The 26,458-nt window shown below is 30.8% G+C and overlaps 1 protein-coding gene across 3 annotated transcripts; it reads right to left on the bottom strand.

The window, feature by feature from the left end:
- Window positions 1-843: 843 nt before the first annotated feature.
- On the bottom strand, window positions 844-26,458 carry LOC129976038 (clavesin-2-like). 3 transcript variants are annotated; one of them, XM_056089386.1, is made up of 6 exons: window positions 26,378-26,458; window positions 7,858-8,005; window positions 5,862-6,101; window positions 4,652-4,842; window positions 3,222-3,332; window positions 844-3,145 (listed from the first exon to the last, which is right to left on the bottom strand). In XM_056089386.1, exons 2-6 carry the CDS (start codon window positions 8,003-8,005, stop codon window positions 2,930-2,932), a joined length of 906 nt encoding a protein of 301 aa, XP_055945361.1. In that variant the 5' UTR covers window positions 26,378-26,458; the 3' UTR covers window positions 844-2,929. The 3 variants fall into 3 exon arrangements, with proteins under 3 accessions (XP_055945361.1, XP_055945358.1, XP_055945359.1); XM_056089383.1 differs by lacking the exon at window positions 26,378-26,458 and adding an exon at window positions 16,440-16,506; XM_056089384.1 differs by lacking the exon at window positions 26,378-26,458 and adding an exon at window positions 12,200-12,317.

Genomic DNA, 26,458 nt, shown 5'->3' with positions numbered 1-26,458 from the left:
ATTTAAAACAAATGCACGCAAATATTTCATATTCATTTAAGTTATAACTAGTGCAGTTTGCGAAAGCGTACAGTAGAAGCTTTTAAAATTATTGTTATCATTCTGAAAGACACGTTTATTTAATGAATCTTAAAAAAGATCATTTAATAAAGAAAAGTTTGTTTTAAAACATATTCCAATGAACATAAGTGATGCCTGAGGATGCGGAAGGATAAAGCAATGGTTTTGTAGATAAAAATGAAATTTTCTTTAATTACTACAAGGAAATTTTTAGAGAATAAGGGTAATATTTCTTTTTTTTTTTTTATAATCTATTGAGGAAAATTCTGGCAAAGTCGCACTTTAGAATGTATCTTTAATCGTTTATAAAATAGATTCATTAAAAAAGATACGCGAGAGAGAGCTTTAATTACAAAAAAGTTTGATATTCTTAAGTTCTTTACAAAAATTCACCAATTCTGGAACGAAAATCAAATGTGAAATCGGAGAAATAATGCTGCTTTGTTTTTTTCTTTACCTTTGACGTAATTTAAAGATCGCCAAAAAAACCCATTATCTTGGCGGTATTGGTGAAATTTCGATATTTCATATATAATAGCATTATATAAGAATAATCAAGTAATCCCAAGGACCATAAAAATAAAAAAGCAGTTATTTTCTTAACAGTTAGAAAATTAATTATTAAATAGCAAAAAAAAAATTTAACTGATGTTATTGTCGTTGTTTACATCATTTTTATATTATGTATATATTTGTATGTATAATAGTGTTATATTCTAAAGAATAATATAAAAATCAAATAACAAACAGCAATTGTTTATAAAAATAAAGTTACTGCATTTTCTTAAAAGTGCAGATTCATATATCATTACATTATCTCAATAAAACGATAAACTTCAGTTTCAGAGATGCATATGAAGAGCACTAATGATTCGTTGTTTTAAGTTGAATAGTATTCTGACCTTTTTCTTTGAATGTAAATCTAATACATTGGCCTCCAATTAGTCCTAATCTGCAACTAAGGACCACATGGTAGTGCGCTTTCTCGGGTCTGGCTTTGCTTATTTGGCGCATTCTAATATGAATACTTTCAAGAAGGAAGCGATTTTTTCAGTGATATTTTTGAAATCTCATTCTCTAGAGATATTATTAATGGCATTTGAAAACGCTATCCGTTAAAAAAGAATTTTTTTTATTAGGAATGCCAATTTTCCTATCTTAAACGTACAGTTGGAAATCACATTTCTACTTCAACAAGGCTCGATTTTATTTCTAAGCATTTGCAAATTGCGACACAACAACAGTTCATTGTTAGTCAATTTCTCTACAGTACAGTCTGTTCAGTTTATACACTCTGAACATTCACAAATTAAGCCATTTACTTGCTCACGATCTTCTAATAACATCTGGATATTATAAGACGTTTATATTCCCAAAATGACCTGAAGATTTGTCATTGCTAGAAGATGGATATTGATGAATCAATGATAGTTCGTAATTACTTTGAAGTATATTGCCGCATTGAAGAGAAACAGTCGAATCTCCATGGCCGAATGGTCATGGCACTGGTCTCACAATCAAAAGACCTTGAGTTCGAACCCGTTAGAGACGATGGGGTTCATAGTATGTGTAAATATTTAATTACTTGATTTTATGTTTTCCTTTATTTCATGTTCCAGAAGATACTGGACATTTCTTTAGTTTGCCAGACAAGTGTTCTGGACATTTCTTACTGTCTCCAGAAAAGTATTCTGGAACTTTCCCTGCTAGTATAAAAGCAGAGGATCTGTCAGTCACTGTATTCTCAGTTCAGAGTTCAGTTAATAAATTGGTTTAGCTCTACCTCTTGTGTGTGCCATTCAGTTCTATACTATAGCATCTACGTGACAATATATAGATGGCAATTTCCACATCCATAGAATCCATAAAATGTCTTTAAATCAGACTTGGTCTCCTGAGGTCAGTGTCATAATTCCTACATTTTTTGGACAAGTGTTTTTGAAGCCTGTATCAATTTAATCAATCTGTATGGACGAAACCAACATACAAAAAAATATACAATACAAATGCACCTCCAAAATAAGCTCTACGTTCCTTGTCAAAAATATAACATTTCACTATCTGATAACTTGTGTCTTTTCAGGAGTCTGCAAATATGGAGTTTTTCGTAGGTGGGTAAAGATGAAAGACAGGTTTCACCTATGTTTATTCATCAATTTCGGTTGATAGTGGCAGTTATTTGTTGTTTCTAATGGCACTTATCATAGACAAGCCCTCTGACTTTAGAAGTCAGTGATTTTAAGCCAAGTGTGCGTCTCTTGTTTCTACAGTAGCGCCATCTATGGCCAAGAATACGACTTAGGTACACACACGTCACAACCCTTTTTACTGGGCAGAATTCATTCATGCATTTCATTCACTCATCCACAAATCGTAATTTAGACCGGAATCAATCACCGCTGATCCAGTACCCCCAGTGGTATTACTCTCGACATGGAGGACTTTGTGACCATGACAGATTTATACGTGCGCCAGTCACCACACACACGGAGAGTCTTCGGCCGGTGGGGATCGAACTCTCAATCCAAAGGACCAAACAGGCTATCCAGGCCCTGTGACAATTATTTAAAAATACTCAAAAAGCTGAAGAAAAAAAATGTTCACTTGTTATAAAGTTCTAGTCAAAACAATCGAAATTTAATTAGAATTAAATGAAGGATACTCTACCATTAGTTTGTAAACTTTTTTTAAACACAATTTGTAGCACATCACGTAACAAATTTTAACACACATTGTAAAAAAATGATCATAAAAGTAAAGGCTATTATAATTACAAATAAGAAATATTCTTATTAAAACAAAAAGCTCAGACAGGTGTTATAATTATTTACATTCAGTTTGGGACCATTAAAAATTCCCACTTGTTAATTTATTGAAACACTTTCATGGATAATCTATCTTTCTTTGTTTTGATATTACCATAAGCGAAAAAACTGAGAAATTTCTCTTCTTCTGCTTTTAAATCGTGCATAATATTGACAAGTTCGTCTTCTTTCAATTTCCCGCCAAATTTTTCAGGAAGAATCTCGGGAGAAATGGATGCATGTAGATCTTTCCAATCATTTTTCTTTGCATGAAAAAATACCTGAAAAAAATCTCAAATGAGTTAATTTCTCTAATAAGAATATCATTTCTTTACATAGAAAAATTGAGTAACTTACTCGATTCTTAATTTTTTTCGGCAGAAATTGGTTAAGAACTTTTAATAGGAGTGGAAAAAACGAAGGCATATTAACCACATGTATGGCTTTCACTCGACAAGGGTAGGTATTCTGAAACAAAAGAATTTGAATGCAATCATATGACACGACAATCAGAAGCATTTTATGCTGGGATTATGGATAATTTCATAAGGTGTATTATGAAGCGGAAAATATTGCTTAATTTATGCAGTTAAATGCCATATATTCTATGTCGTACTTAAAAACTTTGAACTTAGTTTGTTTGTCTAAATACTACTGGAGCAATTTCAATGAATATAATTTGATTTGTGCTGTTGTACTTACACTTTAAACTCAGTCAGCATTTCGGAAAACCGTTGAGGATTTTTTAAAAATCAAACTCGAACCTGGTTGCATGTAAAATATATAAAAATGGAAATGTATTATTAGTTTTTCAGATAATAATTTTAAGATTTTTCTTACGTTTATGAAAAAAAAAAAAAAAGGATTTAAAATTAAATTTTTGGTTTCAATACTATGAGTTACCAAAATATTCTAGTTATCAATCCATAAATAAACAATGTGCAAAATCACCTATATAAAATTTCCTGAATCTATATAATAAAATATACATTGTATTTAGAGAGTGCTCATGCTGCTACAACTAAAACACAAACCAAATAAAAATTTTAAAAAAATATAAATATTAAGTTTACAGCCAAAGAATCAAAGAGAAAGATTAAATGAATCCGGCCCGAAGACTTTCTCAATGGTCACCCTCGGGCAAGGATTCAAACCAGGGATTTTTTTCTGTGAGGGGTCTGACATTCGTTCAACAAACTGACCCCTCGGGAAATATACCATTTTTCATGGTATTTTGTGGTTTGATTTGCTGTGGTCTTATTTGGATTGTTTTTTGAAAATGTTTTTACTTGTTTGAGTATAATTATCTTTAATCTTGTGATACTAATTTTATCTCCAAAACCTCAATTTTCTGGGAATTTCGGGTCACGAGGGGTCAGTTTGTTGGACGAAAGTCAGACCCCTCACAGAAAAAATCCCTGGTTTGAATCCTTGCCTGAGGGTGACCCTTGAGAAAGTCTTCGGGCCGGATTCATTTAATCTTTCTTTTTGATTCTTTGGCTTATTATTTATATTTATTTTTATTTTAATTTGGTCAAAATATTCTAGTATTACTTTCAAAAATTTTAAAATTATTTCTTTTAAGTGAATTTACAATTGTAGAATTTATAATCAAAGTTGATTATTAAACTTTCCACTATGTCTTTTTACGCCAACAAATGGTGCGTTATCGCATTTGAACAGAAATGATGATCAAACTAAAAGAATAAAAAGATTTTAAATAATAATTTTTTGAAAACATAAATACTTTTAAAAATATGAAAAAAATAATGAATTATTTTTCTCACCAATAACGAATCGACAAACACGCGAGTCCAGGAAGGTGTAAAAGCTAGATAACCATGGATGTCCATTCCTTCATAGTCAAAAACAAATGTTCCCCCGCATATCTGATTGACTGGATTTTCTATGAAGTTGTGAAGTGTGACTAATTCTAGGTAGAAGCGGTGTGCAAAAGTGTATTTTCTGTAGTCAATTGCTGAGTGGGGGAAAATAAAATAAATGCAACATTCTTTAAGATTAAGGAATAAAAACATAATGAATGAATAAAACAAAATAGGCAATAAATAAAAAATTAAATATAATAGTTAAATTAATAGTTTTAATATGATCAAGTCATGCACAAATCCTCACTTTACCAATTGAGGGTTATCAAGCCATGTCAAATTGTGTGCAAACCTTGGCCAATTTGGAACAGTTGTGTAAAAGATTGCATTGATTGAAATAATGATTAATTTTGGGGAAAATTATATTAAAATTTTCTTGTTATCTAAGCCAACTATATCTGATAATATGCATTTTTCAAATAAAGTTTCACAGCAGAATTATTATATGTAATTGTTATACTTGGCGACTTAATAGCGTCTTTAAATTTTAACATTTAATTGAAAGAAGATTTTAAAAAATGTGCACTCTCAGTATTTAATTTATTCAATTAACGAATAAAGAGTAAAATACAATAATTTTTTTAAAAGGTTGAAGGGAACTCTGAATAACAATAGATCTTCCTTGCTTCAGTTTACATTTCTAGGAAAGTTCGGTGCGAATTTAACAACTATAAGTTCTAGGACGATAAATAATTTGTCACGTCAATAATTTGTTTTCAATAATTTGTATATATGTAAAACGTCAAACTCAGAGTTACCAAATTTGGATACAATTACATCTTGGTGAAATCTGTTCACCACGAAAAAGTGCAGTTTTCAAATCTTTATTTCAAGAGATTGAGAAAAACGTGTCTTTAATACAAATTCGATTTTTGGATAGTATTAACGCCTGCCAGGGATTAATCGCCAAATAACTCGCCAAACATAACACAATAGATTCAGTAAAAATGCTAAATTCACGTCAAAAGTTAATATTTCGTAAATATTGTATGCCAATTTCATGTAAGATGTTCTCTCGAAGGACAAGTTTATTAGAGAGTATGCGAGAAAGTTTTGGAAAGACCCTTCCCACTGGTTTTAGATTGATTTAAGAGTTTAATAAAACATTTACCTGCTTTTCCAAAAAGTAAAAATGAGTTATCCGCACATCTATAAGGAGATAACTTCAAATGACGTATACTTTCAGCTTCTTGAAGGGGAAAAGAAAATTTCTTGTAGATATCTAGATACACGTCTAACTGTTGGTAGTACTTGATAACTCGCTGAAATGCTTTCGAGGTATCATATTTAGATACCCTCATAAAAGGCGACAGAAATATCTCATCCAAACAGGGTTCAAGATCCTTCACCCCTGAAATTATTGAATATCTATATTAGGATCCATATTCAACAAAACGTTCTGTTTGGAAATTTGAGGTATCATATTTAGATACTCTCATGATAGGTGACAGATATTATTCGTCAAAATATATCAAGTCGTATATCAAATATATCAAAAAATATATATCAATATATCAAAAAATATATATCAATATATCAAATCTATGTGAAATTGCAAGACGGCTACTAAGATAAACAATGCAATTAAGTGGCCATATTTAAAGACTAATTATTTAAATCCTACTCGGATTTTCATTTGTTACTGAAAAATGCACAGATTTTTTTTTATCACTTCTGAACTTTCATAGAAAGTGGTTGCTCTATTGATGATGATGTCGTGTCCTCGTTACCACGGAAAGGGGTGCAGTAGCTTCTGAGGGTAAAGACCCCTGAGCACTCGAGGGCAGAAGTCTGACTTCTAGCTCATATGAAGATGAAGCTCACACATTCGCTTGCACAACCCTTTTTACAGGGGGGGGGCATTCACACACCTCACAGATAGAACACAGATAAAGAACAACCATGCCCGAACCGGGATTCGAACTCGGGACGCCCAGATCACGGGGAAGATGCGCTACCCTATGCAAGGACGCCGGCGTCTGCTCTATTAGCCATGTCATATACTTTAGCTGTCATCTTGCTATTTGATATTGCCACCTTGACATCTTTTCATTATACAAAGTCACACCATTCAGTGTATTGCAACATAAAGCAGTTTTTGACATACGACATTTTGCTCTGTGTATGACCATACGATATTATATATAGAATCGTAGATTTTGATTTAAATCCCTCAATTAGTTTAACTTGATGTAAGTATATATATTCATGTTTACATGAATGCAGTATTTCTAAAAATCACCAACCGAGTTTCATTAATATTAACATGTGGGTTTTGCATTCATATTTCAAGTCATTAACACATGTTAAAAGCGGTCCGTCAAATAGAAAGGATAATGTTCGAATATCCATATTCTATATTTTTTTAGCTTTTAAAATGTTGTGAAAATGATATATGATGCATTTGCTGAATTTTATAATGACTTCCGTTTAAGACTGGCTATGCTGGAGAAAATGTGATAAAAATTAACAAACAGTAAAGTTAAAAATTAGATTGATGTTTCATTCTGTAGATATTCCTGCACTATGAATTTATTTGATTTAATGAAATTTAATCGATAAAATCCCAGTTCCGATTATGATGTTACATGTAAAACTTTTGATTATTTTATTAGATAGAAAAACTTTGATAAGATTTGATATATACAAAAAGACCATTTTCTTAAAGCCGTGAAAATAGAAGATGATATATTTAAACCACAAATTGCTTATATAAATGCACATTTCTAATCTCGAAATACGTAAATTGTTGCCAGTCAATATTTATTATTTACACTATAAACAGTTTAAACTACACAGTAATATAATAAATGTAATACAAAAAAAATGCATTTTTAAATCAGTTTAAGAAAGTAATGCGGTCTCTAGAGTTGAATTATTTTAAGGATTTTTTTCGCCAAACTGTTAATTTTTAGGAATTAGTAAATAGTTTTTTGGCGAAGATTTGAGTGGTTGGCGAGCAATGTTGCCAAAGACATCATGATTTTTACTTAGCTCTTTTTTTATATTTTTAGCAGATCCATGATTTTTAACAATAAGCACATAAAATATTTAAATAATTTGAAACCTTTTATTTAAATACAAACAATAAATTATAAAAATTTTACTTTTTAAATCTCTGCGAAGTATTTCCAGACATCTAGCTCTAGTTTCTTCTGTCTCATTTATTTCTTGCATATTTTTTACTGTGACAGGATCATTTGTATCAGTTGTGTCATAACGCAAAAATTCAGTTCTTGAATTATCCATTTCCATCTAAAATGAAATTTTAAGTAAATATTATTTAAATATTTTAGCAAATACTAGCAGTTTTTAACAGCCAGTTGATTCGTTGGAATTAATAGTCGTTACAATTTCAATTAAACAGTTTATTTAGTTTGAATTTAATGGTATTGTTACAAGCTTGTAAAGTTGCTTCCCAGAACGGTTAGTTCTATCACCGGAAAGATTGATTTACAATCGTCTGTATTGGATGCTGCTCGGGTGCTGAGCCAGTGATCTCAGAACTTGGGGACTTTGGCGACAAAATAGGTAATGCCGGAAACTTCGAGAATTTTAACGATCCGCCCATTAGGAACCAAGATACGCTTGATTGGCCTAGAAGATTCTTGGCCCGTCTCCCGGGAACTAAAAAAGGACGGCAGTCTCAACCTGTGATTAGCGTAGTCAGAGTCGTAGATAAGTAACGAGTCTTCGAGAGGGTAGCGAAGCAACGGCGGAGTGCCAGCGTTTGTGTGGACTCAAGCTAGTGCTGAACTGAGCTGTGTGCCGAGTCCTGTTGTCTATTGTGGAAGCATCATCGAGTCCTGTGAGGAGTAACCAGTCGTGTGGTAGTAAGTCAGCAGTTGGATACAGCTAAAGTGAGGGACAGTGAGAATTTCAGCCGTTTGGAGAGACCGTAGAGCGAAGCTCCCAGGATCCCCTCTCTTGCTGGATTCTGTCTGGCCGCTTTGTGTGCTGTGGTCGATTATTACTTGAGGGCTACTGTTTGTTGTAGTGTGCTGCTTTGTGTTCGTCTCGGCTGTATACAGTTGTCGTCTTTGTATTTGTGTCGTCTGTGTTCTCGTGTTCTTTGTGTAATAAACGTCAGTCGTTGTTTTCTTCTGAGGTCTGCTGACAGTGTTTTCACACCATACACCCACTACAGACGAACCCTGTGAAATCCGTAATAGTATAATCTGCAAAATATTTTTAAGCTTTAAATTTTGATAGTCATATAACTAATACATTATTGACTCCTTACACTATTATATTCATAGTACTCTACGTTTTTTTAGTTTTCTGTCATCTCTTCTAAAATTTCAACTTTGTAACAGAAATTATAAAACGAAACCTGTAAAACTACAACTAATTCAAGAGCTTTTATTGCTGAAAGAAAGCATTTCTTAAAATATGAACACAGAAATAGAATCGTTCAGCATACTATTCTTATTTGTACTATAAAATATCTTTGGCAATATCTTAGAAGATGATTTAATAGTAAGTTCTCTGATTCAACATAAAATTCTGCTTCTTACACTACAAAATAATTTTTAAATGAATAAGAACGATAATATATTTTTATACTTTTTTTCTATTTGAGGAAAGAGTAACAATCTTTAAAAATGAAAGCATTTCAAAACACTTTTTATTGCTTACTTTTGAAGCGAAACCTTATCTTTTAGTGCTACAAAATCTCAAAAAAAGTATATGAAAAATACACTTTATAAGGAAATAAATTTACTATGGGATAAAATCACGTATTCATATATTCATATTAAACAATGAAAGAAAACTCCAGGATGAAAAAAATGTACCAATAATAAAAACTATTTGAGATTCTTTACAATATCGAAATATATTGTGTTAAATATTCTTTAAATATTTTTTTAATTATTTTTAAAAAATGAACTACAAAAACTGAACCTTTGAAATTTCCAGATAATGAAAGATTTTTCTGCTGTGACAATTTTGGGATAAATAATGAAAAAGCATCAAAAATTTGCTTAATTTTTAATTAATATCGTTTCTTTCAATTTTCATTAAAAATTTCAAAACATCGCTTCGAAGTCATATTTTCATCTTCCATGATATATTTGGGCCAAATGTGGTATCTCAAACGGTCTGTTCCTTAGATTTCCTTTACACAAACGTCATAAGAATCAATAAGAATCGATAACGATAAGAATCAATGAGAAATCTAATCTATTTATTTCATGCAGGAAAGACGACTGAATATTTTAAAAACGTATATTTTTTATGTCAGTTTTAAAAAAGCTCATAATACGCCAGGCCAGGAATTCTCTACTTAACAAATGAAAATAAATGAATAAATAAAAGTCTTTTATCGTAAAATTCAAATTATCATGTGAGACTATTTTTTTTCTCTTCACCATGTTCTCATGACTCATATTTCGCAATCACCACCAATTAGAAAAGCATTTATGATCATTTCAAAATCAGTCGAGTTCGAAAATTTCTTCTCAACGCCTGAATTTTTCTTCCTGAAAATCCAGTTTAAACCGGTTTTAAACAATCATGTGACTATCAGATTACTCATGCGTCAATATTTAAAAAACGATATTTTTTTTTAATCGTTTAAACTCCAAAACGTTATTTGAAAGACATTTTTTTTTCATTTTTATTTTATTTTCTTTCTTTTTTGAGAAAATCCGGTTTAAACTAGTTTGGTTAAACTAGTTTGGAATATATATATATATATATATATATATATATATATATATATATATATATATATATATATATATATATTTAATATAGTAATAAATACAGGGTGGTTATAATTAAACTTCCCCTATAAACAGCATCATACAACACAAACGGGGGAACGGATTGCAACGAAATTTGGCATATAGACTATACACGAGATGCGCTCACGGAATTTCAAGAATTTTTTTAGTTCCAAATTGTCCACCAGAATGTGCTTTTTACGAAAAAACATTAATTTAAACACAATAAACGATCAAAACGGAATACAGAAACAGATATTGACTAGTTTTTGATCATCTTGTCATCGAACCACATTAAGTAAAAGTAAGGAAAAAATAACAGTACGCTGTTTGAGAGAAAAAGAAAAGACAGTTCAGTTTGCAGAAACAAGAATATATTAGGACGAAATTGCACAAGAGGAGCAGTTGCTAATCGTGTCCAGGACGATGTAGAAAAAGGTGCTCCATGTGACCACCCAAATTCACCTGCAAAATTTCAAGTCGATGGACAGTGTGTTCAACAGCAGATCTTAACTGATCAGTTGTGATGGTTGCACATGAAGAGTTATGGAGTTCTTAAAGAACTCCTTCATTCATTCAAAGCAGTCATTCAACGTCGCAACACCGTCTCGATAAGATACCATCATCATTACAGCTGGGAACATCGACATAAAACATGACAACGATTGCAAACGTTTCTTACCCTAACTTGTTTTCATAAAGTTTCCTCTTCTTAGCAAACATGCAAATCTCGACACTTTTTCCTAGAACTGACAGCTTTTCCCGGTTTTACATTTTATGACTCATAATTCTTGTTCTGGATTGTTAATATTGTTTCTGTATTCCATTTTGGTCGTTTATTGTGTTAAAATTATTTTTTTTCTGGCAAAAGCGTCCTCTGGTGGACATTTTAGAACTAATTTTTTTTCAATATTCCATGTGCGCATCTCGTGTATAGTCTATTTGCCAAATTTCGTTGCAATCCGTTCACCCGTTTGCGTTATATGATGCTGTTTATAGGGGAAGTTTAATTATAACCACTCTTATTCATGTCTTATTATATAATATATATTATATATTATGCCTCTGTATATATTATAGAACCAAAACAACATCATGTTCACGCATGATAATAAATAAAAAGGACAAGTTTTCGCTTGCTGCTAAAACTTGGAGAAGAAATCAAAATTTTTTTCATCGCTATTATCCATATGTTTATCTTATAATCCTTTGGAGGAACTAAAAATCAGAGCTTTTCCGTTTACTAACGTGACCTTTTAATCTCATAGTAGAGCTGCGATATTAATCTTTTTTGTTCTATTTCTGGAAAGATGATTTTATCACAATCCATACAGAAACAATACTGAAATCAAAACAAATGTCAAAGAATAATAATTATATTATAAATTCTTATAACTCATTTACTTACTTGTACAGAAACAATATTTAAATTAAGCAAATACCAGAGAAAAATAATTAAATCATTTGAAAGCAAACAAATATCAGAGAAAAATAATTAAATCATTTGAAAGCAAACAAAAATCAAAAGAAAATATTTCTGTCGTTTGAAAGCAAACAAAAATCAGAGAAAAACAATTAAATCATTTGAAAGCAAACAAATATCAGAGAAAAAGGATTAAATCATTTGAAAGCAAACAAGTATGATAGTAACAGTTTTAAAACAAAAAAATATATTATAACAGAAAAAAATTAATAAGACATAAAACATTCATTATTTTACCTGCGAAAAAGATATGCAAATTTAACTTATTGGAATGTTTACTTTAAAATCTGGAAACAGATCTCATAAACTCCTCATGTGATGAAGATGCGATCCCCCCCCCCCAAGATAGTAGAGTTTTGATATCTCACCACCTGAACAAAGCTCAATTGATTAGAATTAGAACATATTAATCGCACGTGGATGTTAGTGTCATTGAAGAAAAGGCAATCATTAAAAAGATTAAAGTTGCATACAAAAGAACTTAAAAACTGCTTTCTGTTTAATATGAGTGGCCACTTATCATTTGAGAAGTAATCGGTATTTTAAAAACTTTTCTAAAGAGTTAAAATGAAGACTAAATATTGGGAATGTCATTTTTCATTGACATAACTTGTCGTATATTTTCATCAATACAAAAAAAATTTAAAAAAAAATATTTGGTTAAACTTTTCTCGTTCTTTTTGGTTTCTCTCTCTTTGAGATTCAAAAAATTCTGGAAGACTAAAATGAAAAATAAATATTCTCTTTTTGACTTAACTTCTCGTATACTTTCACATAAGAATACTATTTAAAGATTTTCGTAAAATATTTTTATCTCTTTTTTGGTCTCTCTCATCTCTTTTCTTTTTCAGATTCAAACAATTTTGAAAGTATCAAAATGAAAAATAAGAACTAGAAATATTTTTGTCTTTTATGTTATTATTCATACATTTCCATATTAAAAGGTTATTTGAAACGTTTGATCAAATCTCTTTGTCATCAAGATTTTTTATTTATTTGTCATTTAGAATAAATTATTTTCGACTTGTAGAAATACTGTGGAAGTATATAAATTGCCTATTTTTACTATAGTTTCGTACTGTAGTTATATTTTTTTGTGATTAATCAGAATTCAAGGATGATTTTTAAAGATCATCATTGTAAAAGAAAACTAATTTTAATTTTATTCTAAAACTATAAAATTAAAAGTTTATGTAAAACTCTAAAGTGCTGATAATACTTGTTTAATTCCCTTGTAAATTTCTAATGAATTTTCAGCAATTTTTTTTTAAATTTTTTTTATCCAATTTTCAAAAAGAGATTAATATATTGCTAACCAGAAGGTCTAACCATTTTCATTGTTTCACCAAACAATTAATCGCATGAAAGTTTATATTATTATCAAATATTTAATTTTTCTATTGTTGAAAGTTAAGGAAGAAACATTCTTTTTAATATCTATGCACTTTATAAGACTAATTCGAAAATAAATAATATCTTTAAATTTAGAAGAAAGATAAACTACATATTTTAATAACCCTGCAATGATGCGTGACTGGTCTCCATTATACAGGATCATATGCGCCACGAACAAAACATAAGGCAATTAAAAATACAACAGCTTCAATATGAGACAATTTAATAGAAAACATGAAGTTTAACCTAAAATATTTCGCTGAAATTAAAAGTAACCAATATAATCGACGAATCAGCTAAATCGCTAAATTCGTATTGTTCAAAAATATAAAAAGTTTAATTTTCAATTCTTAGCTTAGAATTCGAATGAAAAAGAAATAAATCAGAATTAATTAGAATTACATCAAATGAATTAACTTTATTCCAATAGCAAACTCACAGAGACAGAAAAAATTGGTATTATCAACAAATTAGTATTTAAAACTTTCAATAATAGTCAATAATTCTATAATAGTCAATTCACAAAATAGTCACCTATACATAAATACCTATAAATATATATTATCTATACTTTATAGTGACCTATACATAAATAACAGGCATACAAAATGGCATATTAAAATATAAATACAAGATGATGAATAACAAAAATGACTAAGAAACCTTCAAGTAAGAAAATAAATACAATAATCTCTACATCTACATTCTTCAAGAAATCAGAAAAATAGAGCTGGAAATGGCGGGAAAATGCCAATCCGGCAAATTACGTACTTGGGTAAAATTGCTTAAGAAAAAGCAGATAAATGTATCAGAACTGCACACTTAATCAATACTGTACATGATATAATTACTTTATCGTGTTCGAAGTATACAGAATGGACTGTAATCGATAAAAAAATTCGGTACCTAGATTTTGACAAATGATGTTCCGGACTGCCGTGTTCAAAAAACAACACCTTTATGACATTATGTCTGCCTATCCAACTGTGAGAACGACAATTTGAGAATTCTCTGAGATATAAGGATGACATTTTGTATATGGACTAAGAACATTTTTTGGATTTCTATCAAATTTTGAGTGATATCCATTCACTTGTTTATCTAGCTATACAACAACATGTCTATCAATCTGGCTATACAGTCACATGTCTATCTAGCTATACAGCAACATGTCTATCAATCTAGCTATACAGTCACATGTCTATCTAGCTATACAGTCACATGTCTATCTAGCTATACAGCAACATGTCTATCAATATAGCTATACATTCACATGTCTATCTAGCTATACAACAACATGTCTGTCAGTCTAGCTATACAGTCATATGTCTATCTAGCTATACAACAACATGTCTATCTATCTAGCTGTACAGGCATATGTCTATTTAGCTATACAACAACATGTCTATCTATCTAGCTATACAGTCATATGTCTATCTAGCTATACAACAACATGTCTCTCTATCTAGCTATACAGTCATATGTCTATCTAGCTGCAAGTGCATTCGAAATCTCTAAAACGTAAAGAGTTAGGTATAGGATATCTGGTGCACAGGTTTAGAATCTAAAATGTAGATTATTTTCAAATTTTGGAACCAAATCAATTTAAGACTTGTCCGTCTATCGGTTGAATATATGTAAAAGTAAGAACTCATAAATTCAATGATTTAAACCATAAAATTTGTCCTGTAATCTTTTGATTACAACTGTAGTTTCTTATCAAATTCATTATCAATCAGCTTGAAAAAAGGCGCCAAAGCACTATAGATTCAGTAAAAAATGTTAAATTCACGCCAAATAACTATAATTCGTTATAACATGCTAGACATTCACAATCTTAACCAAGGTCCTCAATCTTACACAGGGAAGGAGTTACGGGGAGATTATTCACAGCACTTACTTAACTTATTTAAATGTTTGTTGCGACTTATGCCACTTTACAAGCTCGCTGACCGTTATCTGTCAGTGATTTAAGCCGAATGAGGGCCACTTGTTTTTTCAGTAGCTCCAACTGGGGCCAAGAGTACGACTTAGCTACTTCATTCGTCGCATTCGCTTGAACAACCCCTTTTTACAGGGGGGGCGCATATACAAATAGAACACAGAAGAACAACCATGCCCGAACCGGGAGTCGAACCCGGGATACACAGACCACGGGGAAGACGCGCTACCCCTATGCCAGGATGCCGGTGTATAACATTTTAAACAATTTATCTACTGACGATGATTTATCTTTGTAATTCAGCTTTTGTAATATATCGACTAATAGTGACTGTCTTTATCTTTCATAGAATATATATGGATTCATTTATGATGAACAAGGCATTCTTTTAATTAATATTATATTTATAATATAAATAACATTTATTTTTAGCAAAAAATTCAGCATTACTTCCTCCGGAATTATACAAAACAAATAGATTTCGATAAATTTATTCTTTGTATCTCTCCTTTGTAATTCAAATTCACATATGTTAATGAAATCTGTCTTTGCATGGTAACTCGAAGTATTTCTGGTTGATCAGGATGCAATTTTACGTCAATCTGTTTCCATTTAGAACTGCTGCACAAGATGTTAATGGCAAAAAATGTAAAATTTCATAAGCTTAAAGAGAAATTAATTAAATGAATTAATGAAAATTATTAATTAATGAAAATTAAACTGAAAGCAGGGTAATATTCCAATTGAATCTTAGTTAGAAGCCTTTTAGTCGGTTTCAAAACCTTAAAAATCCAAATTTTAATGATAGTACTATGTATTTGGATTCTAAATAAAAGAACGATGATTTTTTTTAACTCGCCTAAATTAGTTAATCGAATTATTGCTTCTATTGAACATTTTAAAAACCTTAATTAATGCACTTAGCTGGCATGTTGAATTATATTAAAAATTCTAAGTAAATATTAGAATTTTGGATGACAGAAAATTGGGCATTGTGGCCAAATAACAATATTTTGGACAAAGTAAGATTACGTTATACCAATTTGACGATAGGGTTTGAAAATAGAAATTTCAAAAAACAAACAAAACAAAATCTTTTGCCATCATAATTTCAAAACATGAAAAAGAAAACTTTCTTACCTGCTGTCAGAAGCTCAATGTGTGCCCATGCAGCTGATATCCAAGAAAAGATTCTGATTTTGTCTGGTACTTAGAAATAGATGAAATCAATTAAAGGAAATTATTTTATTATTATTGAGGAAAAAAGTCATTAAAATGAAGACTTTTCATTGTTTCTCGTAATAAGAACATAAATTTTCAGCATTTTCCTTTTAGAAACCACTGGATTACAAATTTAAATTATACTGATACCAGAAACAAGGATTTAAATAAAATATCCCGTAATCACCTTTTACATACTTTAAAAAATTATTCAAATTGAAGTGATACAAAGACGAGATTATTAGATTGTATGAATTTTGAAGGTAATATTGAGAAATTAAAAAACCTTCTATTTCGCAATGCAAACAGAATTTAAATTTAGTTTTAATCTTAAGGAAGTTGCATTCTCAAAAGAAGAAGTTTCGAAATGCCTTCCTATCACGTCATTATCTGGCTTTGGTATATTAATTTTTAGCCATTTTCTTCTGTTTAGATACATAAGTACGAGGGATAGTTAAAAAGTAAAAGGACTTTTGGAATTTCTCTTCTCAGTGTTTGGTAACTCAGAACGCTGAATTAACGCTGAACGCTGGTAACGTTGAATTAGTGCAGTCAGCAACACTTCTATGCAACGTGTCACTCCATTTCCGCGTTAATCGTTGGAGTGCAGCAGACCGTTAAATATGGCAGCTCCATTATCGATCTGGGACAAGAAGGAATTTTATAGTAAATCCTTACTGTAGATAAAGCATGGGTACGGCATCATGAACTGGAAAGTAAGGTTGTGAGCATGGCTTGGAAACACCCATTATCACCAGAAGTAAAAAAATTTAAGCGCCAACCATCAGCTGGTAAGATTATGCTAACACTAATCTGGGACATGGAAGTGTAATACAGGGGTGTTTGTGGGACCCCAAAAAATCCCCTGAAACTTTTACTGACTTACTACCGGCATTTTGGAGTTTCGAGAAGGGGGGGGGGGAGAAATGAAAAATTACAATTATGAAATATTGAATGACCTAATTATAAAAGTTCAATGAATTACTTTTTTTGCAAAATTAATAACCATAAATTTTCAAACATATAAACTACTACATTTTATGCAAATATTTTAAATTACCTGAATTAATTCTTTAAAAAAATTATCTAATTTCTGCTGCTTTTTTTTATTTTCTGATGTTTGTGGGCTTGTCTTTCTTTTGTGGTGAACTTCATAATTGCAGGAAGATTGACTTTTATTTTCCTCATTTACAGTTGAAGAAATTTCCTCGAGAACTGCACATGCAGAGGTAGAAGCAGTTTGCTTTTCTGCTAATGTAGAAGGTTTTTCAGAGACTTTTATAGGTGACTCATCTGAAATACATGTTTTTAAGTCCTCTTGATATGTTTTCCAACTTCTGTTCATATTCAGTAAGAGATCTTTGTGAATTGGATCAGTCATTGGATTTTTTGAGCCATATTTTTCACATGAGGTTTCTTTAGAAGCCATTAAATCATATTTAATAGTCTGCACTGCATCTAGGGAATCAATCTTAAGAGAGGTTCTATAGTCAGTGACAAGTGTATCCATTAACTTGAATGCACTTTCCACTAATGGGCCATGGAAGCAGCTAAGGCAGGCTTTGACCAATTTAGCCAATGTAGGATACTTATAATCATTTGTGAAATCTTCTTTTAAATTAAAAACTTTAGACCAATATTTATCAATTGTACACTTGACTTGATTTCCACTTTCATCAGATGTGTAGAGCATTTCTTTGGTGATATCAATATCACTCTGGTATAACCTTATTTCAGCTTCTACTTTTGACTTTTCATTATCACTAAAAATATGGGACATGATAATTTTTCAAAAGCTAATATTGTACTGGTTTTACCTCTTAGCTCTGGATCTAATGCTGTAAAACTAATTAGATATGAATTTTTAAGGGGTAATTTCTGTTTCATATGCTGAAATTTCAAAGTGAAATTCTCTTGCGTACATAAATAAAAAAATATTTCAATAAGAGAAACGAAAAATTTACACGTGCATCAATAAATGAAACGAAAATTTTACACAGCGGAGAAAAAAAAGTTGCGAAGCGATCAATGACAAATAGCTAATACGGCGAAAAATCCCCCTTCTCTACTTATTGGCGCCACGCCAGGAGAGATAAGACCTTTGAACCCAGAGTCACGTGATCGCACATCTGGTCGCGAAGTCTCTCCCTTTTTTTTTCTGCCGCGCCTACTTGCCGAAAAGAATCCAGAAGAGAATGTCCGAGAAACGGGGGAATGAGTCATAACTCGCAATAAGGAAAGAACAAAAAAGTTTTTCCCCCCTTTTCACGCATTATCACTGCCTTTGGAGAAAGAAAGGAAAAGTTTTCACCACACACGCTGACCTTGCGTTTTCTGCTTTCAAAGCAAACAAAATCGCCCAGATCAAAATAAATAATTCATTATTATTCCTACTTCCTTTTGAACGACGACCCCCGGAATTTCCGGGTATCGAAGTTCAAAATCCCCGGAATTCCGGGGTTTCCCCGGAGCACAAACACCCCTGGTAATAGTTGTTCATTTCACACCAAAAGGAGAAATTGCAAGCAGTGAGAATTTCTGTAATGTGTTGCGAACTAAATTGAAACCTGCAATCCAATTCCAAACATCGTGGAAAATTGCGAAAAGGTGTCATCCTGCAGCAAGATAACGCTCGTCCACATTCTGCTCAACAGACTGTCGAAACAATAAAGGAGGTGGCGAGTGCTGGAACACCCGCCATATAGTCCAGATCTTGATCCAAGCGGTTTTCATATGTTTGGACCATTGAGAAAAGCGATAAGGAAAAGATTTGCAATCAATGAAGAAAATACTGATGCAGAGCAAAATTGGTTACAAGAACCTAACATCGTTTTACGAAGGAATAAAAAATCATATGAATCATTGGGGAAAGGGAGTTGAAGTTCGGGGGGGGTATGTTGAAAAATGAAGTATGTTTGAGTTTTCTAGCATTAGAATAAATGCAACTTTTCTCAAATGTTCCTTTACATTTTGACTCTCCCTCGTATTTAAATCGCAACCTGACTACTCCAATCCACCAGGAGGCACACGGAAAAACTTGAATGACCCGACCACCGCTACTGCAACACTGGTTGGAACTGTGGTTGAGTCCTAAGGTCCATCACCGGTCACGATACAACCCTTCCCTAAGGAAGTACGTCCCGACATCGATGGGAGGAGCCAGACCCCCACTTTTTCGTGTACCCTCAAGAGTAGGGAGAATCAACCACCATGCCGGAAGCTTATGAAATATGAGGTGCCCTCTCCACAGGGGAATCCTTCGTATATGAAAAAAAAACTTTACTGAAACCACCTGTACAAGGTGATTATGATTGAATTTCCGATTACATATTCAGAAACATTGGTAGAACTGACCAGCAATGTATTCTGAATATATATAAAATAATAAAAATAAATGTTGGGGGCGGGGGGATTTAACGAATATTAGAGCGTTTAGTCCGAACTATCGCAACGTAATAATATTTCGTTAGTTTCTCAAGTTTTGATTTTATTTTTAAAATGCACTCTTAAATATACAGCCTGTGATAAAATGCATACAAAAATTATTTTATATTTTCATAGAAAGTATCAAAAAACTTCCAGTAACTAAAAGATGAAAAGTATTGTTTTAAATTTGTGTGTGTGTGTGTGACTTGTGGCACTTTACAAGCCCGCCTACAGTTATTTGTTAGCGATTTAAGCCGAGTTAGCGTCTCTAGTTTTTTCAGTAGCGCCAACTAGAGCCAAGTAAAATAAACTTAAAATATTTTAAACATTTATTAGATTAAAAATCCATGTTGAAATAAAATTAGAATCATGAAAAACTAATTTTCTGAATTTCAAAGCATTGTATTAAGGAAAAGCTTTGAACGTCTAATGAGCACCTAGCACTTAAAAAATTCCCAAATACTAAATTTGACGGTCCTAAATAATATAGTCGGCCGCGTATAACGCTTTGAATCTTTTTTCATCATACATGTGGTATTCAGTTTCCAGAAAGTATGTCAATCTATAAGCGCTATTATGTTAAATTTTACTTTTAAATGGTTTGCAGCATATTGAGGTTTGGGTTGCTTAGGTTTATTGCTACAAGAGCCAATCGTTTGCCATACTGCATTTCTGAGAAAAGTTATGAATAGTTTGCAAATTTGCTTTTCTTGATCTAGTGAAGAATGTTATTACTGCATATTTACTATTGTTGTTTCATGTAATAAAATCATTATTTTCCCCAGCAAACTATTCTTCATCATTTATTAAGTTCCCATAATTGAATTAAATTTTTGCCAAAGATCTTTTCTTTTTGTATTTTCTTAAATCTTGAAACGGTGTGAAATTCATTTTTGTACTTTAATATTTTTGAAAGATAACGCGGGGCAATGCCAAAAATTTACTTGGCCGTAAATCCTATGTTATATAAGACTAGTGATCATTTGTTTGCAGCTTCTTTCTTACTTCTGCTTTTGTACCGCACTGCATCTGCTTTAAATAATTATGCTTTCCTGGATGTTGGTAGAGAGAGAATAAACCGATGAAATTAAAGATACAAAGTCTCTTCACTGCTTCAAACCTACATTAAGCTTCAATGAAATAATGTTATATATATATATATATATATATATATATATATATATATATATATATATATATATATATATATATATATATATATATGCCGAATTTCGCCATTGTGAATCTAATGGTCCGCTATGTAGAGCGCCAAAGCACACACAGAGACAGACACAAACACACACTAATTCATCTTTATTTTTAATGGAGAATTGCTTCGAAAGTGTACTACAAAAAGTAATTTAAAATAATTCTTAAGCACTCCACCAAAGCTCCTAAGATTTTCTGCTATAACTTTGGTTATTTAACTTGTAACAATATCTCAGCTATTGTTAAAAGGATAACAATATTTGAAAAGGTGTTTTCATCTAAATGGGTACATAATAATAATGAATTCTCTGAAATTCCGAAAATATCGCTTATCAAATTACTTTATACATTAAAAATAAGTACCAATATAACCAATTAGATTCCAAAATTTTCCAATAAAATAAAAATGAAATAATTTTTTAAATTAGTAATATTAATATCCATTTATGAACCTATTTATTTTTTCATTTTCAGCCAGTAAAAATATTTTCGTAGATTCTTTTTATACTGATATACTAATTTTTGAGTAGGCCTTCCTTGTTTTAAAAATGAGAAGAAAAACGAGCGATTTGCTAATGCGCCGGCGCAACGGAAGAACATTATAAATAGTTTAAGATGTATAACATTAAAATATTTTTTCCTTTCATGGATGAGTATACTTTCGACAGCGGAAATAAAAGTGAATTCAGATTGATTTCAGTCACAATTTTATCATGATAATTTATATTATCTAACTACTAGTTTGGAATATCAACGAAAATAACACCATGTTGCTTGCGCGATTGAAAATCGTCGAAAATACTTTGAAAGGCAGAATTTTGAACCAAAATCTATCAAATTTGTAAGATAATAATTTTTTTTTTGAGTAGTAGCTTCTATTAAAAAAATTCAAGATTTTTCAAGATTGAAATTAAATATTAATCCAAATTTCGACATTTCTCCTTAATAATCGCACAAAGATCATTTTAGTAAAAAATATTAAAAAATAGTATTTTCCTTATTTTTTTATTATTTTGCCAAATGAATTATAGTCAAATTTACACTTATTATTTAAGAAAGAAAAAGAACATTGTCAACTTTTCAAAAACAAAAATTAATTAAATACTCAATTAATTAGAAATAAAACAATTTTTTTCTATTTTCCGCAGTAACTTCGGGAAATATTAACATAGGGAAATATATCTCAATTATTTTGAAATTGAGCATTTTAGCTTTAAAGTCATTTCAATTTTATGACCTTGTGATGTTTTCATCAATTTTTGTGAATTTTGTTTTTAATCTATCGCAGATCATTTTGAAATAAGAAAATTATAGATAATTTTTTGTTCAATAACTTTGCTCTACAGTTATTTTTCTTAATTTTTCATCTTAGATATATATTTAGACAATGTTTTTATTTGTTTTAAAAAAGTAATTTAACGAAACCTAAAAGAAGCCATCTCAGAAATTCAAACGAAAGATAAAAAAGTAAAACTTTCGCGAAATTAAAAAGAAATATATTTTTTTTATTGTTGAAGAACAAGAATACATACGAACAACTTTTGCCAGAGCACATTAGCAAGATTCAAATAAATAAAATAAAATAAATAAATATAGACGATAAATAATTTGAATTAGGAACAACTATTGATTTAGATTATTTTACTATTAATGAAAAATTAATCGTTTAATTAACTGTCTGAAAATATACTTTAATATTTCTCTTATATATCAATATTAATGACAAAATTCTAAGCACAAATATAAAGAAATATTAACAAAATGTAGATGGAAACAGCTGTCAGTGATTTTTAATAATCGTTTGGTACAATTTATATTCTAATTTAAATTTTAAAAAATCTGTCAATAAAAGAACTTTGTAGATTGTAATATTTTATACAATGTTGTTTTTAAGTTAGAAACAGCATACATGAAAAAGTTTTAATTTCAGTTCGTATATCAAGTAGCCTTCCTCTAATTATAACAAATTGTTGAAATTTTTTTTATTTTACAATAATACTTTTCATTGTTTTGATTATTGAATTTATATGCAAACATATTGCAACAATATTAAATACATTCTTTTGTGGGTACGATACAGTTTTTGCATAATTAAGAGTAAATTTTATTTAAAAAAACGAATCATTAGCTAAAATATAAAACAATATTTTGGATTTGAGATTCGAATCTCGTTTAATTTCTTTTCTTTTCGTCTCAGTGAAAAAGAAACATTACTAGATAAATTCACTAAAAGATCGAATTTCGTTGAAATTGATAATAAATTCACGGGAAATAGTTTTAGATTGCTAATAGATTTAAATATTTTGTATAAAATTTATAATATTTGAGATTTAATTGGTATCCTGGAACTTTCAAAAATGGTTCAACTTATAGTGCTTATGAATGCGATGACCTTGGTCATAAATATTGGCCATAAATCATGGGCCGATTACGTGAAAATTGATTTCACTCACAGTGGTCCATTTATCTCTATAACAAGGAAATGGTCTTTCTCAATGTTGATTGCCAAACATCTGTTTACTCGAAGCTCGCCTTATCTTCAGTATCGAGTTAACTAGGAAAATAAAAACCTATCTTAAGGATAGGATTGGAGAGTTGCATGTTGAACCTCTTGACTTCAAAGCTTACTAGTGACATGTATAAGTGTTTTATGCTAGCGTCCTGGTCTAAGAGGCAGCGCGTCCTCCTCGTGATCTGAGCGTCCCGGGCTCGAGTTCTGGTTCGAGCATGGCTGTTCTCTACCCTGTTTCGATTTGTAAGGTGTATGAAAGAGCTCCCCCCTCCCCTGTAAAAAGTGGTTGTGCAAGCCAGTATGTGAGTGTCATCTTCATATGAGTTAAAGTCAGACTTCTGTCCTCAGGACTACTTACCATCAGAAGCTACTGCATCCCTCTTTCCCCGATCTCTTTCTTGGTTTGAAATGGCGTCCAACCCAAGGGGGATAAGCAACAACGTAAGTGTTTTACTAAATATTCGTAAATAGGGTTTATTTATTTGATAATAGCTTGATTTTTATGAGTTATTTTCTAATCCTTGATACAAAATGGTCATAAAATAATTTTTATTTATTTGATAATAGCTTGATTTTTATGAGTTATTTTCTAATCCTTGATACAAAATGGTCATAAAATAATTTTTATTTATTTGATAATAGCTTGATTTTTATGAGTTATTTTCTAATCCTTGATACAAAATGGTCATAAAATAATTTTTATTTATTTGATAATAGCTTGATTTTTATGAGTTATTTTCTAAGCCTTGATACAAGATGGTCATAAAATAATTTTCCATTTTTGACGAAATCAAAAAAATTTAATGATCGAAATTAAGTCAAATTTCATTTGTCGAATAATATGAGAGAGATGAATCCCTAAAAAAATTGTACCAGAAGTTGTTATTAAAAGGTTATTTTCTCCGAATTTCGCTCTGTGCATCATTCATTTCTGTGTGTTTATTTTTTATCATGGAAAATAAATATAATTTTGAATAATACATTTTTAATGGATTCATTGAGATCTTTTAACTTCCTCGTATTCATAGTATAAAGAAAGTATAGTAAAAAATTTCGAACTCCAGATTCTGTCGATTCTCAAAGTTTTAGACCTCCCTGTGTTCGAAGAACACATTTTTGGAAAATATCCGTCTGTCTGCTTGTGTTAAAGTTAACTCACAATCACTTTGAGCTAGACGGTTGAAATGCGATATATGGTTTTTACACCAAATTTACAGATTTCTGTTAAATTTTGAGATAAATCTGTTCTGAAAAAGTTCGTCTATCCGATTGTTCGAGTATAATTTAACACGATAACTACAAAATGAAGAGAGCTTGATAGATAAGATTTGGTACACAGATTTACCATCTATAGTGTAGACACTTGTCAACGTTTGAGACCAAACCAACAAAGAGTTGACTGTCTGTCGGTCTGTCTTTTATAAAGATCTTAATGAGATAATACAAAAACGCGATGATTTAAATATATCATATTAGGTACAGGATTTTGTTACTATAAGTGCAGTGTTGTGTCAAAAGTTGGTTTCTATTGATTGAGATCTAAAGCACAAATTCGATTTTTGGATACTATTAACCGCGTATCAGGGAATAATTGAAAAAAAAAACTGCACCAAAGATGACTCGATAGATAGAGTAAAAATGTAAATTCACCCCAATAGCTAATATTTCTTACTCTAAGTTCGTTTTCTGGCATGACAAGTTTATTACAGAATATGCGAGCGAGTTTTGGAAAGACCACTACTACTGGTTTCGTTTTTTATGTACAGCATTTCTCCTATCGTGACTTTTATTAACCTTCAAGAGGGCACGTGTTTGTGAGACATGCATTAGAACAGAATTTCTACTTTCGTTTTATATTTTTTTAACACAGAAAGCAACGAAAGAGAGATTTTGGCTATTTTTGCACATAATTTCGACGAACTATTAGTCAACGTTTCGAATTCGAAACATTAATAAGATGGTATTTCTTGATTTGATTTCTTTGTTGTTGAAAAAATATATCTTATTTGTAAAATAATATAGCTCTAATCAACATCTATTTTATTCATTCTGCAAACAATAAAGCTACTTAGATTTAAATATCTGCGACAGCTGACGAAAGTTTTAATGGAAGAACGCTCCGAGCATATACTGTTTTGTTACTTTATAAAGCGAGATAAGTCTAAAAATGTTGAAAAGCATTTCAGAACTAGATTTTGATGAAATGGCTGATGCTTCATCATGTGGAAAAGATTCAAATCTACCAAAATAATGTACGCAAAAGAATCACAAGATTTAATTGTGTGATTTGACAGAGATTTATATGTTTGGAGCATATAAAGTATATTTGTGCAATCTGCAAAGATTTGCTGAAATAAATATGAAACTGACTTTTCATTTGTAATATTTTAATTTCAGTTTTTTTCTCTTATTTTCACAGAGTTTCAACAAGAATATTACAAATCTAAAATTCAGTTGAAATAAAGGCGGTTTCATTTATTTTATTTTCACGTCTTTGGCTATTTTTTGGCATTTTATATTGCTTCTGTGTTTTCTGACTATACTAGCCGTCTTTGGGGACCAGATAGTTCGCTCAATTTATTTATTTATTAAACTGTTAAATGATTAATACTGAATTAATTTTATAAAATTTCACTTCATTATTTTATACCATTATTGCGAATTTGATGTTCTTTAATGACTACTGATCAACAAAAAAGAATCCACATACCTTTCTGCTGAACCAAGTTCGAACCAAAGTGTCCGGGATAGAGCTTGCCTACACTAAAAATATCCAATAACTTCTCTACTG

The sequence above is a fragment of the Argiope bruennichi genome, chromosome 7, assembly GCF_947563725.1.
Source record: "Argiope bruennichi chromosome 7, qqArgBrue1.1, whole genome shotgun sequence".
Taxonomy (NCBI): Eukaryota; Metazoa; Arthropoda; class Arachnida; order Araneae; family Araneidae; genus Argiope; species Argiope bruennichi.
Note: the sequence above shows the minus strand (reverse complement) of the source record. Positions and strands in the feature narration are given on the sequence as shown.

What these genes read in the sequence shown, in the direction of transcription:
- LOC129976038 (XM_056089386.1), bottom strand. Translation starts at nt 8,005, where the DNA reads ATGGAAATGGATAATTCAAGAACTGAATTTTTGCGTTATGACACAACT. An exon ending in TTTACTTTTTGGAAAAGCAG is followed by an intron (nt 4,843 to 5,861) that starts GTAAATGTTTTA and finishes TCCCCCACTCAG; the next exon opens with CAATTGACTACAGAAAATAC. An exon ending in TGTTTGTCGATTCGTTATTG is followed by an intron (nt 3,333 to 4,651) that starts GTGAGAAAAATA and finishes CTTTTGTTTCAG; the next exon opens with AATACCTACCCTTGTCGAGT.